General features: G+C 47.6%; 2 protein-coding genes across 5 annotated transcripts in view; one reads left to right on the forward strand and one right to left on the reverse strand.

The window, feature by feature from the left end:
• LOC105693324 (arrestin homolog) overlaps positions 1-5,335 on the reverse strand; it is a 35,126-nt gene extending 29,791 nt beyond the window's left edge. Inside the window, exons 1-2 of one of the 3 annotated variants that reach the window (XM_048649026.1) lie at positions 4,951-5,335; positions 370-780 (exon numbers count right to left, since the gene is read on the reverse strand). In XM_048649026.1, coding sequence (XP_048504983.1) covers positions 370-554 — 185 coding nt within the window. In that variant the 5' untranslated portion in view covers positions 555-780; positions 4,951-5,335. Of the gene's footprint in view, positions 1-369; positions 781-2,514 lie in introns of all 3 variants that reach the window. The other 2 variants (XM_020856585.2, XM_048649025.1) reach the window with 2 other exon arrangements.
• LOC105693325 (14 kDa phosphohistidine phosphatase-like) overlaps positions 1-16,472 on the forward strand; it is a 47,627-nt gene extending 31,155 nt beyond the window's left edge. For both annotated transcript variants that reach the window (XM_020856588.2, XM_048649070.1), the window contains 2 exons: positions 13,116-13,246; positions 16,241-16,472. In XM_020856588.2, coding sequence (XP_020712247.2) covers positions 13,116-13,246; positions 16,241-16,330 — 221 coding nt within the window. In that variant the 3' untranslated portion in view covers positions 16,331-16,472. The remainder of the gene's footprint in view (positions 1-13,115; positions 13,247-16,240) is intronic.
• Positions 16,473-19,458: the final 2,986 nt, after the last annotated feature.

A 19,458-nucleotide genomic window follows, 5' to 3' on the forward strand; every position in this document is an offset into this window, starting at 1 on the left:
GGAAATGAGTAAAGAAAAAAAAAAAAGAAAAAAGCACGAGGCACACACGCGACTCGACTTCGCACTTACAGACCGCGCACTAGATGTACGGATACTTCAGCGAAGATGAAATTCTCGACTGGAAAAGCCGAAATCCTGAGGCCCGGAGCACGAAACTTTATGTTTGTCTTCCGCCGAATAGGCAGCTTCGCGTATACGCTGAATCATCCATGGCAGAAGCGATCGCCCGGGGCGAGTCAGATACCGCAAAAGTGGTCAACGCATTGTACGCGCGACCCTTCGCAGGGTTCGGTCGCCGAAGATATTGCTGAAATAACGAGTGCGGGACGTTCGCGGTGGATTATCGATGTAGTAACGGCGGCTACTCACTTGTCATGGGCGAGGTGGTGCGTCTGTTGTTCCGAATTTTCGGTGAGTTCGTCGTCGACGTCACGGTCGGCGGTTCCCTCCTCCTCGACGTCGAGGTCTTCCGGCGAACGTTGCAGACGGCCAGTCTCCGTCTCCGTCGTCGTCGTCTCCGTCGTCGTCGACGTCGTCGTCGTCGTTTCGGCCATATTTTCCGGACCCTTGCGACGCACGCAGAGACCCAACAGACAATAAAAAATCACGCACACAGTCCCTCGAGGATATCGCCGCTTCGAAACATCGCAATGTACGATTACGGAATCGACGAAATTGTTGTTATTATTAGTTTTTATTTATCACTTTTAAGTCCGCGACGGATTTCACTCATCCGACGAGACACCGGTGTCGTACTCCTCACGTGACGAAGTCTAGCCTCTGAAAATGTGCCAATTATTTATGTTTCGAGAGATGTGCACCCCCTCATAGTACGCGTGTAACATTCGCCGTTCGCGCGTTCAACTTCAGGTACGAGGCAATTTATTTGTCCGCATCGGTAACGCGGATCTAAAATAAATCTCCGTGAAAAGCAGCTAACTGAATTCTACGGTGAAAATAAATTAGATTCAACCCCCGCCGCCCCAGCTGCCCGCCATCCGGTCCAACCTTCGCCTCCGTTTTTATTGCATTAGCGAGTTATACCCGGTGATTCGTCCGCGACGCAGCGGAATCGTTTTCGCCGGAAAAATCGCGCGAAAAATTTCCGAGGGATAATGAGAACCGCGACGCAACGACGCAACGACGCCAAATGTCTCAGGGATTCGCGATTAGCGCCATACCTTCCGTGGACGGGCCGTTAAAACCGCGGCGAAGATAAAGAAACCACACGCGTTACGATTGACTCGCGAAATCGAATATACGCCCTACGCAGTGTCCTGGTAAGGAGATCTGTTTTTTTTTTCTTCTTTTTATATCACCGCGATAAATTCCGTTTATCGCGAGATAATCTCGTTAGCGATCGTTCGCCGCGGTATTATACACCTACGTTCAAAAGGTCAGAGCGCGCGTCTCACGCGCGATTCACGATCGCGTTACCGTGAGCGGTGCCGCAAATGGTACCCACCTACTCGCCGATCGTTTATGACAATTTTACAACTGGCTTCGGACCCACCGCGAATGTCCTTAACCGCCCAAAATCCAGCGTTATACGGACGCGCGTATGCCGAGGGTCGGTGCCGGCTGACCCTCGTTTTTACCACCGATCGTGCGGTACGCGGCGCCGTTCTTTATTCCTCGTTGTTTTTTTTTTTTTTCTTCTCTTTCTCTTCTCACGGGGCGCTCGCTTTTAGCATGGAAATTACTCGATTCTTATTGTTGCCGTTTGTTAGGATCGTCGGATGCGATAGTCGCGTAACAAACACGTCCAGATAACGTCCCCACCTTCAACGGAGGCCAGGTATATTTTTGTCCTTTTGCGTAGCGGCAGAAATTCTACTCCAAATGTATTCCGCTTTTTTTTTTGTCTCGTCTCTCTAGTTTTTCCCGTCCTATGGAAACTCGGGATAGCGGTATAGTCGATGCCCCGTAGCGTATAGTTGGGACTTTCATGCCTGATTATACACCACTTGTCGAAGGTACTTATCTTGTTCCCAATGGAATCGATATTCACCAGGTATTGCACCTATATACCGGTCTATCGGCTTTCAGGAAAACTTTTACCAAAGTGCCTCCCTTTCCGATATTTTAACGTCAAAGATGTAGCGCACCGAGTGTATGGAGATTAATCTTCCGGCACGCCAAACGTCCCGTCGTCTCTCGACCCTGGAACGTTTATTGCAAAATTCAATCCTCGTCTGGTGGTCGTTTTTTGGTCGCCAGCTTTATGCGAAATATCGCAAACGACACACGATATCGTTGGCGCGACTCGGAACGGTAAAGTTTTGAGCACCGATGTAGCGATCGGTTCGAAGGCTAATTAATCGCGAAGCTTTTACCGTACTTATCGAAAGAAGAGAAGAGAAGAGAAGAGCGCGGAGGGTGGGACCGTTCGGAACCTTTGGCGTGCCGAAGGTTGTCATCGAGGGAAAACAAGCGGAATTTGGAATTTCTGGCTAAAATATATATACATATATATATATATCGATAGGTAGGTAAATTGGAGGAAACACCTACACAGTAGCTGGTTTTGATCGTGGATATTCGGCAATCAGGTTGATTTCCCTACGCCCCGTAATTTTGGGAAGGGTTCGGGTGCCGAGCGGGTTTCCCGTCCGTACCGCGTAGGAAGGGAAATTAATACGAACTTGAAATTGGCTAACGGTCTATGAATAGCAATCGATACCCGAGGACTACTACGGGGGGGGGGGCGCAGCTCAGAAACTGTTTTTGATAGACATTATACAGATAATGCGACTACGTTCGCCGGATCGTACGAACGATTCGTGCGCTCTGTCGCGTACAAATGACCTTGGCGGAGACGCGAGAGAGGGTCTTCCGAAAGGTACCTGGACAATGGGCGATGATAATCCCCGACGAACGTTATCCGCCACGAGGCGTACGATCGTTGAAATATTTTCGCCTACGATCGTAATTATCGATTATTGATTATTGAAACCGATCCGCCCGGCCGCCGCTAGCGATTTCTTCAGCTTCGATTCGAGCTCCACAAGTTCGGACGGTTAGTAGGTCGAAGTGTACGAGGCCTTGAAGTGCGCGAGGATCGCCTTCCCCGAGGTCGGAGTCAAGAATCAGGACTCGCGGGACGCCTCGATGCGTATCGACCCAGTCGCTGCTTTTTCTCGCTAAGCGAAGCTCAATTTACACAAGCCGTTGATCCAATCGTGGACTCGGCTTGTTGATTTTCCCTTAATTGAACTGCAGGTGAGAAAAAAAAATCACCGATGCGCACCGGCTCGACTCCGGTTGAAAATTTTCATTCGTTCGCCGTGGGCGATCGCGAGTTTCGATAGCTAGTTACGTTCGTTGGGGAAAATAAAGAGGTAGCTACCCCGCCCGGTCGTTACCAAGGAATGTCCAATTTTTTATCGGGGTGTCGTTCGAATTTCATTTGCACGTCATAACCGATTCGTGTATCGTATCTCGCCGGTCTCGAAAAAATAACCGACGATAAAGTTCTCTCGTTCGTTTCGACGGAAACCACGGGTGATTCCTCGTCGTTTTTCATACCTGGTACGATACGTCGAACCATACGCGTGTTTTATACGAAACGGATGTCTGGTTGTAAAAAACACACACAGCTGCAACGAAATATCTTGTTTTTTTTCTTTGTAAATCAATATTTGTACTTTTCGCGAGCGAGAACGTAGCGGCGTCGCTTTTACTTGTGAGCGCTTTCGAATAATTTTATGTATACCTTGTCAAACGAAGATATATATATATATATGTATACGAAACCTGTGAGCGCTCCACTATTCGATTCAATCGAGGTAATTTCATTCCAACTGTCACAACGCTCGTATTTGCTATTCCTATAAAACATTATTTCCCCCTCCGACGGATAGATTCGAAAACAGTCGTAGAGGAATATTACGTGTTGCTCATCGCTGAGCTACGACAGCGCGCGCTCGATTAATCCAACCCCCGTAGTCCGATCGGACGATAGATAGGAAATGATTGTTTCGTCCGTTCGCGGATTTGTACCGTGTCGGCGGCGTCCGTGAGAAAACCATCGACATTCTTCCGATTTTTCCTACTCGGAATGTCCCGATCGCGGTTCGATTACAAATTGCCAAAGAGAAAAAGAAGAATTTTTCCTACAGCAGACGCTCGAGGTCCAGATTCCGTTGGTCGCATCTGTTGCGCCGTTTTTTTTTTTTTTTTTTCAGACACCTGCCGATACGCGACGATTATTTGTAAATTCCGTAATTAATCGACCCGGAGCTTTGTCGTACGGGGCAAAATTTACACCGCGCAAGGGTAGAACGGGACGACACCGAATTCCACCACATCGCTGCCACGACCCGACGTACAATCAGATATACCCTAACGAAGATGAAGTGCAGCTCTTTCGAACCATTTGTAACCCGAGGATATTCCCTTGATGGGCGCACACGACGGTAAATTAATTTTACGGGGTTAGCGGGCTGCTCGAAGCGTAGGTATGAAGAATGGGGTGGCGAACACACGTGCGGATGGTCGGGGGGGGGGATACCGCATCGAAAAGACATTTTCTCGATCCTTTTTTTCGTCGCCTCGCCATTCGATCGTCGCATGAATTCGAACTATCCGGGCATAAAAAGAGCGCGCCTGGCGTACGCTAGAGTTGGAAGTATAACGCGTGGTCGTCGTCATTGTCAGCGCCGTGGTATTGGAAGTTCGGTTTTCACCCCACGCGTACGAAAATATATTCGCTGTGGCAAAACCGTACCGTTCGAGTCACGGTACTCCGTACTTTCGGTAGGGGGATGAAATACCGGAGAGCTACCGTGCGAACGAATAGCGCTCGCGAAATTGGGGAGTCGGTGAGGTGTTTTTTTTGTTCTAAGCCAAGCTCAATCTTGACTCGTATTCACCCTAATTTCTCCTCATTTCATACGGATTACGGAGCAGCTCTCGCAGTGGTTGACGACACACACACGGACACGTTACATCCTTTTTCTCCCTTCGTTGTTACGTCGAACTTTTTCTTTTCGTTCGTTCGGATGAAACTTCGTCGACTCTGGATCTCGATTGTTTCGACGAAAACCAACCGAAGAAAAAGAGGCGAACGAAGCGAAGTACTTCTACGGCGTGGTTCCACCCGGGCGGTTAACCTCGCTTCGCAGGTCGTTATCGGTAATTACAATGACGTGAAACGAACCACGAAAATAAAAATTTTCGTTAAACGACGCGCTGCCAGAATGTTCGCGGCGGTGTGTCCGCCCGCTCGCAAGGTTCGATGTCAACTGAGCGACGCCGACGCGAACGTCGCGACGACCCTTGCCGCCCTGTAACTACACACATACGGACACACGCGCACGCACACACATCGACCTACCGACAAGCGGTGCACCTTCCTTCTCACCTCTCTCCGCTCTCCGCTTCGTTCGTCCCTTCATCCGCGAAAGGTACCTCGAGTACCCGCCCCCCCCCTCGTCTCTTCACACCGATCGCAATGATAACCATTTATCATCGTGCAAACCTGTTAATTCGTTCAACTCTAGTTTATAACACTCGCCGGACTCGCGGACGTTCTCTTTTCACCGACTATTTTACCCGTGCTATCTGATGTTCGACGCTTCGACTCCATCTGTTCGCTGATAGTGAGCAGGAAACGTGACTATCGAATCTCTCGATCTTCCGTGTTTGGGGAAGAGATATGAAAATCGCTACGAACGTCTCGAATTGTATTTTTTGGATTTTGACGGCGAACCCCGATGACGCGGGCGATCAAAAATGTCATCGATGTTCGTCACACAACTTCGATACTCGCGGAACGTTGGCGAGAGGCGAATTTCGATCGCGAGTACACCGTCTGACGAAATCTCATCGTATTTCCGAACTTGTTTTTCATTGAAACCTGATACGCTTGTACTCCAAGTACTTCGCCAAGACTCTCGACGTTAAACGATCGCTAGCGGTCCGGTGGATTTTGAAAGATTTGTCGATAGAAAAAAAACAACAAACAAACAAGATGAAATTCGAGAACATCGAGTCACCGGACGGACCGGATCTCCTCTCGTTGTAATCGCTACATCTCCCGAAAACAGCAATAACGATCGGCAAACTTCCTTACGTAGTCCTGCGTCCCTATCAGAGGGTATAAACCGAGGTATAAACTTTCCCCTTTTGATGAAAATCGTCGCAGTGTAGCGACTCGAACTATACCTTGATACTGTAGCTGGAAAGTCATCGCGTTGCACCCCCGGAGGCGGTCTACGTGTACGGTTTCTTAATTAAGACCGCGAGCGAACCGCCTCGGGTCTAACGGTATTAAATTAAAAAAAGCTTTTCGTTGTCCGTTTCGCATTCGGTATTATTATAGCGAGCCGCGCTAACATCAGAAGCAGTAGGTCCGTCGACAAGAAGCGGCGTTTTTCCTTTGCAAAAAATTGCGAGCGATCCGAGCGCACCGAATTATCCTCTACTCCGTATTTCTTTCATGCAACGTTGACCTCCGTTCGCGTTACGACCGAGGAGATATCGCGAAGGGTCGCGTCGCTCCCCTACCCCGACGACCGATCGGGTTTACCGAAGTCGTTCCCTCGAGTGTCGATTGGTCAGTATGTTTTCGGAGCATTTTGCGGCGCATCCTTTCGGTTTCGAGGTACTGCCGGAATAATTTGAAAGAAATAATCCAGTCGGTTTTCGTTCGCTCGCTACGGCTGCATCGAATTTTCATTTCCCAGAGAGGGGGGGGGGGCGCCTACGCCACCACCCTCACTCCCGAGCGTTGTCCTCCCTCCGCTCTTTCCTTCCACGGAGATTGATAATAAGGACGAAATGAGTGGGGCAATCAATCAGCCCTCCTTCATTCCGGACGGTCTCCCACGGGGGTTCCGACCTCCGTACTTACGTAGGGAAACAGGTAAAGCGCGGGCGGCTTCTTCTTACGTAATACGGCATCGAAATACTTGTTAAATAAAACGCTGGCTAACCTATCTCTCCGATGAAGTAATAAGCCGGAGTGCCCCGTACGTTGCTACGTACCGTCCAAAGATCTCGCTGAATCGGTACGCTCGTCACGGAACCGAAGAAATTCTCATTACTATTCGGATGAAAAACTGAGTCGAGTCCCATGTAAATGCTCCTACTGATACAATAGTCGGAATAATTTTCCACTTCGAATATGAAATATGGGCGATCGGAAGTGATTGGGCTCGCATGTCGCCCTTACGCCAGGTATATCACGCTATACGTATACACGTTTCGCGAGGTAATCAGCTGTGATGACTCGGGGCAATTCTCATTATTTTTCTCGTGTTGTTCGACGTGACGTCAAAGGAAACCGGGGGACGAGAGAGAGAGAGAGAGAGAGAGAGAGAGAGCGTGACGCTCGACGATCGGGGTCCGGGTGGGCGATGTCAATTACGCAATATCGATATTGGAACCTAATTTCATTGCCTTTGATTTCCAACAGGAATAACAAATTCTAACGTCGTCCGTTCAACGGGGAAAAGTCTCCTCCCTTCGCTCGGCGGAACGCGCGTACGTCGCACGCGTCGCTTGACAAAATCGACGTGGGAATAGATTTTCCATTTATATTCGACGGTGGAACGATAAGCGACTTACCGAAACTTACCGTTGGTCAATTGTTTGCCACGTACGTGTATCCAGTTTTCCCTCAACGGTTGATTTCCGCGAGGAGATCGATGTATAGGTGTATACGCGCGTACGTGCTTTGAAGTTACACTCGTGTTATTTGTTCGCTCTTCAAAGCGCAGCGTTCGAACGACTGAGCCGAAGTTTATCCGTAGGGTGGTGAACTCGGAAAATAAAAGTACGAGAGTTCGACCACCCCCTCTCTGGTCGGATGGAGGAAAAAAAGACCAACGGCGAAATTAAACGCGGAACTTCCCCAACCTTTTAGGATCCTGTATATATCTCCTCTCCTCGGAATTCTGGCGCTTCCTTGGATATCGTACCGTCTCTAGTTTATACCGCAACTGTTTTATCAAGAACGTGAGGCTTATTAATATCCGTCCGCGGGAATGCCTCTCTATTCCCTACCCCCTTATCCTCCCCATCTACTTGTTAATCTCGGAACGCGGGGCGCTCTCAACTGCAGGACTTAGGGCTACACCTACTTTTGCGCTCTCATACCTCGAATTATACTTTCCCTAATTGCTCGGTATTTAATGTTACCCTTGGGCGCGCTGGAGCGCGCTAATTCACCTGTGCTACCTTCGGAATATTCGCGAATTCGCCGTTTTGTGCCAAGGGCTTCTCTTCTTTCCTGGAAATCCGAAGAATCCTTGGAATCGGAGCCCGATTACATCCCTTGTAGCAGGTCCGTTCGTACGTTACATCGATGACGAGACGTCCCTTTTTAACGACCTTCCGGAGACGGCTAAGGCTAGTGCGAAAATATGAAGAAGACGTGTACAACGCGTAATCGTGTAATTATATTTTCACCGCACCTTGAATATAAAATAAACTATGAAATTACGGCCATTTCGTGGTCATAGGGGTATTTGTGTATGTGGCAGACGTTAGCTGGCGTGACTCGGAAACATTAATAATAATGAAAAATCTTGGGTGTTGACTTATCCCTGCGGGTTCGCTATTGTTAGCCCGATGTTCGTCAACGAATGCAGAGCGAGGGTGTTTTATATATAACGTTGACGAAAGCGTCACCGCGCTAAAATGACAACTTACAGGTATATGCAAACACACCAGGTAATGGTCTTTTCGGTCGCGCGTATAGTTGGAAATGAATATTGCGTGTACAGCGCCGAGACTCCTCGCGGAATACGACAATTACCTAACGTATACAACATTCGTCAAAACGATTTCGCGAATAATGAATCTCTTCGTCGAAGCGTTTTTTTTGTTTTTGTGTTTTTTTTTCGTTTTTTTTTTTTTTTATCGAGGATGCGAAAGTTGTGAACGATATCAGGCTGGAAAAGAAATCAAAGTTTTACGGAACAGGTGATACGAAGATAGATTCATTCCCGGTTTGCCTTCTTTACGGTTCACCGGCCGGTTTACTCCCGAGCAAACATTCCGTAAACGAAAAAATACGGCGCCCCATTTTCCTCTATTTTCCCGCATTTCTATTCCTCTCCCTTTACCGCGTGGTCCGGGCTTCGGCGACGCTCTCGTTTCTTCGCATCTGGACCTCCGCCCTGTCCGAGGTGAGTCCGTTATCCCGACGGTAGCAACAGCGTAGCACCGGCTCCTGCTGGATTCTCCGCCTATCACCCGTCCGCGCGAAACGACCCACGAGGATAACTCGCTTTCCTAAGTGCAAGTATAAAGTTTTCCTTGTAATTTATATTCCTGCAGCAGCGTTGAAACTGTAAGCTCTGCATCGCGCGTGCGACGCGGTGCGGTGGAGCGAAGTTAGCCGAGCGAACGATGTTCGGGGGGTGGTGGTGGTGGTGCGCAAAGTCCCGTCAAACTGTGCGACGTAATTTAGAAGGGCATCGAAACGCGAGCGCGATTCGCGGAATACGACGATACCCGTGCTTCCGTAAACGGCGATTGATCGGTACCTCCGAAGGGCACCCGTTGCGCGTACCTTCCGTCATCAATTACAACGCGAATACCGCGATGGTATGTAACGTATATATTGACCGGGGCGGCGAGAAGTTTTCCCTCATATGTCGCCGGTTGCGGGCGGGAAATGACCGCATAAACCGGCCAGGTAGGTAGGTAGGTAGGTGCTGGATATTGGTGCAGCGCGAAATGAACCGCGGAAGAACCGTGCGGGGTGGGTGGGTGGGTATATACGACTAACCGGCGGGCATTTACGGAAGCCTCGGCAGGTGCCCCACGGTTGTCATGGGAACACGGCTTGCAAATCTCCGTTGCGCACGGGATCAACTAATCAGCCGACATGGACGCGAACTGTAGCCGGAGCTAAGTGATTCGCATAATCGCAGCCAACGGCGGTGCATGCATACGCTTCTCGCCCGATTCGATATTTGAAGCGAAACTACGAGGCGCCGATCTCGTCGTAATCTCCTCGGACGACCGGAGCGAAAAGAATTTTTACACTTTATATAAATTCGTTGAGAGTGCAATAATCGGAGAGTGGATTTTAGAGCGGACCCACCCGCCGGGGCTCTTGGGGTGGTTAATTTCGGCTGTTTGCCGCCGCTGTAATATCCTGCGGAACTATTGAAACCATGAATATTCATATACTTAACCCTAAGAGACCGCGGTGCAATAAGGTAGCGAAGGTTTTCTGTATATGGACACGAGGGAATAGGGCGGAACGGAGTGATTTACTTTCAAAACCAACCAACGAGATTCACTTTTATCCTGTAATGCTTGAAAAAACAAAACAATTATCTGAGACTTCCTTTTCGAAGTAAAATTTGAAAAGTATCCTCAATTTTTCCAAAAAATTGCACGTATAAATATACACGAAAAATTTAGAAACGCTGTAAAGTCGTCGAACAGTTTGCCAGTATCGTGACGGAATTCCTTCCGATGTACAGTTTGCGGACTATTTGGCGTGTGGTATATCGAAGTTTGTTGAGCCGTGCAGATGACCGTGAGTTGGAAAACTTTCCGAGTGGCATTTATCTTGCCGTATCGTCGAGTGTTTGACCCCTGCCGCAGCTTTTTCTTCGCACCGTCGACGCTCGCGTTGTAACGGTCGTGACCTTACGCCAGAAGTCGTGCGACAATTTTTTTCAATCCTCATAATTTTATCTCCATAAAATTTATACAAGTTTGGCTATTTTATACATCGAATAGAAATGTACCCCTCTCGAAATTATTCACCCCGCCGTAGCAGTTCTGTACGAATTATAAACTCGGTGTTTTCTCTTCGCGGAGAAAACGCGAGACAAAGAAAAACTTCGGACAATTTATTCGAACGCAGCGGCAGCCGCGGAGAACCGCCGTGTAACGTTTTGTAATTTTCATCCGAATTATCGTTCGCCAATTTGTTTACCGCCGTGCGCACCGTGTGCAACGACCGCTGAATCAAAATGGCGTTCGTTCGCCGCGATCGCGATCGTTTCGCCGGCGTAGCAAATACGCCCAGCCGTTGATGGGGTGTACGTAGGCCGCGGCGCGTGTACGGTGTACACATGTACGCAAATTTCGACGACACGAAGGGGCGTTGAAAGCCCCGAGAAAAACAGGATAACAATCTCGTTAACGGGAGCATCAAGAGGCACCGCGGCGAACGTCTGGGTTACAGCGTCGGAGAGAACACGGTGACCAGAAACGGCGGTATGAAAAAAAAGAAAATATCGGCGAGCTTTCCAGCCGGAGCCACCGTGTACCATCCGCACTCTCTACTCTTACGGTATTTCGCACTTAGCGCAAACTAGCCTCGGCTCTTAGTCCCCACTGTGCCTTTGCGTTCCGCCAGCACCCGCGGGGACCCAGGGCGTATTGATTTCTGTTAATTTGCCGCTGAAGTTCTGCGGGTGACGCTCGACTTGTTCACGTTTCTCCTCTCCCCCGTTTCGCCGGCGACACAACGCCCCGATGTTTTACCCGCCGCCGCCGCCGTCGTCGTCTTTCCCCGGCGTTGGTTCCTCAGGGTTTCTCGACTTTACAAGCTTCCGGGCATCCGCATCTCTCCGCGTATACTTCGGGATATTACGAAAATCTTTACACTCCTCTTCCGCTGTAGGAGGATGTCGTATACCGTACAGATCACACTCGTGTGTACCTTCGGCCAATCTTCGAGCTCCGGTCAATTTCCGGGGAACTCGTAAAAAATTCCCCGACTTCCGGAGTCGCGCAAAATTACCATCGAGTTCTTAGAAATTATTTTTTCTCATTACTTCGGAGTTCGACTTTCTCCCTAAAATTATCGGACTGCGCGGTGTATCGAGACGACGTTCTCCGATAGGCGAAACTTTATTGTTCCCACGTCGGAACGACTTCGGGGCTTACGTCGAATCAGTGACGTGATATAGTACGTCAAGTTTGCGGTAGATTCCGGCGAACTCAATGGAGTTAACGCTCGCCGAGCAAATCATAGCTGCATTATCCGTTTTCAGAGTGAAACGGTCGAACGTGGCGGTGGTGTGTACGTAAGCTCGACATTGCCAGCGGAGCAACTTCGTCTTGCAAGCGCGGTAAATTTATACTTTCGCACTTCCGTAAGCGATAATTCACCGATAGGTTTCTCGGTATCGTAAATTATTCAACTCCGATAGCGGGGATAAGCGAAAAATTTGCGACAAATTGATTCGCCCACGATTTCTGTATTAATTTCTTCCGATCCCCCGCGAGTCCTGCGGGAGCTCATTCGAACGGATAATGTAAGACGGTAGCAGCGTACAGCCCTTGACATTTTAAGGTTAATCCACGCGCCTTTATTTCGCCTCTTTGCTGCACTTGAACTTTCCCGCGTCCTTCGGAGTGATTTGTTACTCGCGTTCACTCTAAGCCTTTATTTATACCGTACTTCCTCGCTTATTTTATTTTCCATCCGTTCGAAAGTTTCGAATGTTGTACCATGGCATTTTGCATCCTTTGAGTGAAATTTATTGCTCATAAAATCGCAGAGCAGGAGGGGGGGAAAAATATCCACAGTTGAAAGAGGGACATCTTTCTTCCGCAACAAATTTCAGATACCTCCCCCCCTCCCCCCCCCCCCCCCCCCCCCCCCCCGTTTCTACCTTCCGCAAGGTCTCCCCGAGCGGTAGTCTTTCCCTGAGTGAAATTTGATCTCTTTTATACGACGAGAGTTTTGGCGGCGGGCAACACGCCGGGTCAAACATCCGATTGATGGATCGCTCAATTTCGCGAAACATCCTTCAAACATATTTTAATTATAAGCCAACTTTATCGCCGCACGTCCACCCGATAGGAACGTACGAAATCGAACACTCTTCGTTCGAGAGCACTCGCGCGAAATGTACGTCATCGCGACTAAAAGCACCCCACTCCGGTTGATTCCACTTGGCGAAGTCGCAATATGTTTACATTGCCATGCTACTGAAAACGGCGCATCCACCCTTGTATCACATCTGTAACGTTTTTGTGTTATATTCATTACTCCGTATCGTCCGGCAGTCCGACCCTCCCTTGATTCATTCTCGACTTTTTCCTCTCCCCCGCATCTCGAGACGGTTGGTCCGCTGTCGCCGACACCCTTCGGAATCACGTTCATCCTTCGATTTGTCACATTGCAGTGACCATCTTCGAGGAGGTTGAGGAGAAGATCCAGAAAATATCGAAGGACATCCGAATGGACTGTCCGGGCGGTGGATTCATCCAACACAACGCTGCCGCGAAGAAGATCAAGGTTTACGGAAAATCCATAGTGAGTCTGTGAAAAAGAACTTTTTTTATCCTTCGTCGTGTCAAATTTTCAAAAGGATCAACAAGTATTTCGAACGCATGTAGTATACCGGACCTCGAGGAGCACTCAGGCTGGGGCAGCGCGAGCACTCAGGTATCGAGTTCAAATCGAGCACTCCTTTTTTACCGAAGGTGTTGCTTTCAACGTCCAACTGTTATTGAATTCTTGGCACAATAACGGTCGAGCGTTTAAGCGTATCTCGACTCCGTCGAACTCTTTTTCTTTTTTTATTATTTATTTTTTTTTTTTTCTTCAATGATTTGGTGAATATTTCAAATCGTAAATCGCGAGCGGGTTACCAACAGTCCGTCCATCGCGTTCAGTTTCTCCGTTTTCGACGTGATTTATTTTCACCTTTTGTATGAAATTCTCATCGGATATTCTCACACCACTGCAGGGATGAAAGTCGGGATATCGTTTCTTTCGCGTGTAATGGGACACGTTTGGTTTTAGTGTTATTTCAGCGGGTAGGCGAGCTTATGGTTGAAACATCACCGTGCTTTCGTATGTGATCCAATTCGTTGGTATCGAAGTTTCGAATTTTCCGATCGCCGGACACGTATTCCGGCAGATGTCCATCGCAGGGGTATATAATAACTAAAACACGACTTTGCCTCGGCGAACCGCAAATTACGCGTGCGGATTTACCCCCCGCTCGCTCTTTTTTTCTTTGTTTCTTTTTCTCTCTCCCCATTTTCATTCCCACGAGCATACTTAATGCCCCTCGGTGGCAATCTAACTTTTTCGACTTCTCTGCACACGACGTAATACCGATAATTAGCGCGAGCTTCCAAGAGCTTTAACAAATCGGAAAATGTATAATGTCATTGTACATTAAACGGAACTCTTCAGTTTCCGCGACAGACTTTTGGCCCTGGATTAGATGAGAAATTTGCGTTTTATCTTTTCCGTTGAATATATCGCCGGAAAAATCTACTCCGTTAGCCGCTTCCGCTCGGCGTCGCGGTAAATATCGGTGGGTACAAGTAACCACTTTGCTCTTCACGCACAGAAATCCCTGGCGCGGAACTTTAAGAAAAATGTCTTTAATAATCAGAATATTCCGAAAGAAAAGTTTCAAAGTGTAAAGTAAAGTGAAGTAAAGTAAAGTTTAATAGCCTGAAAAAACCACCGTTCGCTTTTGTATATAGGGATAGCTGGTACGGTATATTATACAACATAATACATACCCTCCATATATTATTTCGATGTTTTTCAACTTTCTCCGGTTCACCTTATATTTGTTCGTAAAAGCGAATATGTGTATTTCAAATTTCGTTGTAATTTCTATAAAACTCCAGTCTTCGGCGTATACATACCATATGCGTATTGTAATACAGGTGTACGAACAAACGTAATCCATTCGTAGAAATTTCGAGTGTGCGTCTATTTGTGGTAGAAATTTTTATATTTTTTTTTTCGACTTTCGTCGAGACGAGGGATTCACCGGAGGTTCGCGGTTTCGCCCCCTCGTGAGTTTTAACGTGGGTGAAAAAAGGACACTTTTTTTTTCTTCTTTTGTAAATCTCTCAGATTGATATACCCCTCAAAAAGCTATCGCTTCGATGTTAGAGTGTCTTCGATTCCACATTCTCCTTACCCTCCAAGCTTTATTTCCGCCGGGCTGGGATTGATGGAATCCCGAAATATTTTGATAAGGAAATTGGGGGAGGGGAGACATAAGTAAACGACCGGTATCGTCTATCGATCTTATTCGGAAATGGGCATTTTTTTTTTTTTTTTCTCTCTTCAATACCTCGACACCTACCGCCGAAACGGATGTACACCTGCGCATCAAATTGAGAAATGTCTGCCGATAAATTTTACGCCGATTTTGGAAGGGGAGAAAAAACATAAAGTGTTCACAATCCGCGCTCGCTGACTCTATAGACCGGAGGCCGGATCGAAAACTTTCCCAGTTAATTTCAAAGATGCGTTAATCCTCGCGTTTCGCGCGCGCGTCAACATTCAATGATTGCGTCGTTCGATTCGTTAGTTTAACCCAGAATCCCGAAACGATCGATCCTGGATTAGGAGGAAAGGAACCCGATTAACGTTGAAAGTTGACGTCAGCCCCTTTTCATCAAATTGTTGAAGATCTGTAACGCGTACGTCGACGCATAGGTGTGCGTACAATATATTCGCGCTTCGATCGGTCCTACGAAAATGCCAATAAAAACCGATATGCTTCCCGTGTACGGATACATTTTGTTAATCATAAATGTATACGGTCAATATTTGTCCTTCGTGTACGGCGCACACGTGTAGTAATCTATCGCTTCATAGATGCGGCGGTTCAGTTGACGCGTGAAGCGGTGAACAGATTTAATGAACGCTTATAGGGTGTAGAAACGCTCATAAGCTTTATCGAGCTAATTTGATGAATATTAGCGTAGGTATACATACAGGCGTTTATGGTATGGGTGTTATTTACTTACGGCGATTAACAGTGACCGGCACTCCTTGGTTATCTTGAGTACCCGCGTTTTAACTGTTTCAAACTCGGGTATCTGTTTCGTGGAAAAGCGATAGGACGAAAGCTCGAGCTTTTATACGGTAATCGGTTTTGCTCCTCGGATTATGAAGGATCCGATCCGAACGCAATTACGACCCCTGAAATATAATTACGTAGAGTAGAGAGTAACGAATGGGCGAAATGGTCATCCGAACTTGTCGACGCGAAAATCTTGTTGCAGTCCATCGACGAAACGAACACTGCAACGCAACCCCAGCTGCTGTAATTTATGTAACTCCACAATCAGCTAGGCAGTGATGCAACAGGTGCGCCGGTTAACTGTCTTCGTACTGTGCCGTCGCAATGCAGTTTGATTATTTTTCTATTTTTCACCTTTCATTAACCGAGGTGCGATAAATTTTTTTTTCACGATGCAACATCTGCAGCGAAGAATCGCTTTTTTTTTTTTTTTCTTCTAATTTGTTAACGTATTTCCTCAGGGTTACGGCGCAGCTGATCACAAAGTTGCGGTTAAGCTATTGCAAAAGGCGTATCCCGACTACGAGGTCATCACGACGAATGAAGACTGAAATGCAGCAGCTGTAACATCTGTGTATATCTGTGCCGTAATTTCCCACTTTCAGATTCCAAAACCTGCGTGTCAATCGATTTGTTCTCAGTGTCACTTCGATTCAAATGTTCAATAAATTCTAAACTGTACTCGTACCCCAACACGATTGTATCCGCCAAATACAACAACCCTTGGCATTTTCGAACAACGCAACAAACTTGAATGTCGTTATTAATTCGTGCGCTAGGATCGACGTATGAATTCATTAGTTATTCACGCACATTGTATCCAATGTCTGTGTGGTCAATCAATTTTTCATTCAGGTAGGTTAAGCCACAGAATTTCTGGTGAACTAGTGGAATTTCAGCATTAGCTGAAATCAATGTCCGTTCATATCCCAGTATTCCGTATACTGCGGGGGATTATTTTACCGAGTGCCGTGCATTCCATGCAAATCAGCCAAAGTTTGCCTCGTTCACGCAGTGGTATCGTGCAGAAATGCCTCTAATCGGTAGAAATGTGTGGAGTATCGGTCGTGAGAAAGAAAACTCCTACCTTACCTTCCGCCGGCATCGATGGCATCTATAAAGCAGGTAACTTACCTACCGATAATATCATTACCTGGAAATAATCCAGTCGGTATCTTACCGAACGCGAAGCAGCGGTCGTGAAACTTCGCTTATCAATTGCAGAAACCTGTAACGACTCTTGTGTCGGTACTGTCGCATGTTCGAGTTACCTAAAAAATTCTCTTCGTGTACAGAGTCAAGATGACGCCACTCCTGGCTCGATTGTATCAGGGTGTCCACCGATTTCGGACTTTCGTTAGCGTGAATAAAAAGGATACCTAAAACCAATTAGAATGAAAAATCGCGTCCGATCGCAAATGGCGCGCGGTAAAGCTGTTGGCATTTTTTTTTTCGCGCCTCAACGTTATTCTAAGGACATAAGGGAGGTGAAGAGCCGGCCAACAAAAGCATAATTTTGCAAATCCGCTGAGCGATATGATCCCAGCATATATCAAGGCTGAGTGGATCCATTTATAAAGATATAACCTCGGCCACTCTATGAGTCAAAGCTGCTTATCGTCGCGGTAAAAATCTTTGCTTTCTCAAGATCCTAAGTGGTTATGACACCGGGCTTTGTATACCGAAGCTTTCCCGCTTTATGTACCTTTTCTCCTACGAGGGTATAAGTATAAGAGGTCGTGAGGGAGGGAGGCGGGAGGCGGGAGGAGGTGGGGAAGGCGAAAAAAAATTGGAAAATCCTTTTTTCCTGAGAATGGAAAAAAATGGAAATAATCAAAATCCCAGAGTCTCGGAACACCAACGCGCACGTGTGCTTCGTTCCGCCCCCTCCCCCCCCTTTCCTCCGACGTGTATACACACATCTCGTTTCCAGGTGTCGACGTAGCTACGGTTGGGGTTTACGAGGTGAAATTGAAACATGTAAGGGGATGCGTTAGTCACCCTCTGTCTCCGGCGCTCCTCATGGCTCTCCACGACTGAGCCACAATGGCATTAAAATTACCAGTCAAATTGAATTGCAAGTTGGAAATGTATCGCGTGTATACGGAGAACCGGCTACGGGTTAGCTTAGTTAGCGCGCAAGTACACGTATCAAAGGCTCTCCGAATTCAAGCTTAACAAAGCCGGCATTGGCTTTACTAACCGTGTCACGTATACGGCGTGCCTTACCTGCTTGTTACCAAAACTAACCCTCGCCTTCAAACCTTCAACCTTAATATGCCCGATGGGAGATGCTTACGAGATTGTTTCTGCCCGGTATAATATAAATGAAGAGATAATTTTATCAACTTGCGTATCCCGCAGAATAAGTACACCCCCCCTTATTCTCAATCTTCCTATCCTCGCTCGCTCGAATCGAATCCTCGAGCTTGGAAAACTTCGCCTAAACTATATACGTATAATACGATCGTTCGTCATCCTACCAAAAAACGTACACGTCGATCTTTTTTGAAAACGGATTCGGTTTCAAGTCGGAACGTACAAAGCAAGGCACGGCGTCAATAAGCTGCGAATAGAACCGTCAGGTGATCGTTCACCGGCGTAACAATGGCCCCCCCCCCCCCCCTCCCCCGATGATATCATTTGCATTATAAATTCAAATCCGCTAACTAAATCTCCCGTTCGAATGTGTCGTACAACGCCGTGTACGGACTCGCCCCTTCGTCAAATGGCTCTATAAGTATCTACTTAGGCGCGCACATTTGGCTCGAATTTCTCTATCCCTCTTACTCCTCACTCGTTGCCCGTGACCCCACCGGGCACCAGTGTGTCATGTGCAGTGCGTCTATACTATATGTATATACGCTACGTTCGCAACAACCACCCCGATCGTGTCGATGCGCAGCTTTAGCCACCGCGGACGTATCGCAGCCACGATCAGATTTGCGAGTCCTCAATGGACACAATGCTAATCTACGTGAATTTCGAGTGGGTATATACACCACCCTTTTTACCATTCTATTTCATCCGATATACATATGGGACGTTTCCTGTCAACTCGCCCGACTACCGTTCGACCCGCGCTCTGTTGTTTTTTTTTTTTTTTTTTTTCTTGTCTCCGAAAAATTTTACAATTGATTTTTTTTTTTCTTGATTCAAAATTTTTTCTTCCCGCTTTCAGTCGAATTCCTTATACGCAACGTACGGTGCTGCGGTGTGTGCGCGATGAACGGTCGGACGTTACGGGCCCGTAATTTTTTTCTTTTTTTTTTCTATCCTCTCGGCGAAAAGTACGGAAGGCGAATCGGACATATGTGCGTTCGAATGGGCGAGTTGTACCTACGGTATAGCCGCTGCAGTAAGTCGGAAATCCGGGGAACGTGTTCAATTCCGTTTCGTGATTTGCGTCAATTAGACCTGAGGCGATATTCGGGCAGGACGTAAAATTAGGTGCCTCCTTCGCCGCTTGCATCTGCTCGTCGTCGGCCATTGTCGGCTTATGCGTGTGCGCGCCTAGGAACGCGTACGCGTTGCACCAACCGATGATATCCAGCGATGCGTGAAGGCGTGGATTCTAATTGACAAATTAAATTTCATTGAGCCGCACGCAGGGGATGTTTAATGCCCCGTTCTCCTCTCGGCTGTGAGCGATCGCCGCCCCCCCCCAGGTTTTCCCAAA

Source organism: Athalia rosae, chromosome 1 (assembly GCF_917208135.1).
Source record: "Athalia rosae chromosome 1, iyAthRosa1.1, whole genome shotgun sequence".
Classification (NCBI taxonomy): domain Eukaryota; kingdom Metazoa; phylum Arthropoda; class Insecta; order Hymenoptera; family Athaliidae; genus Athalia; species Athalia rosae.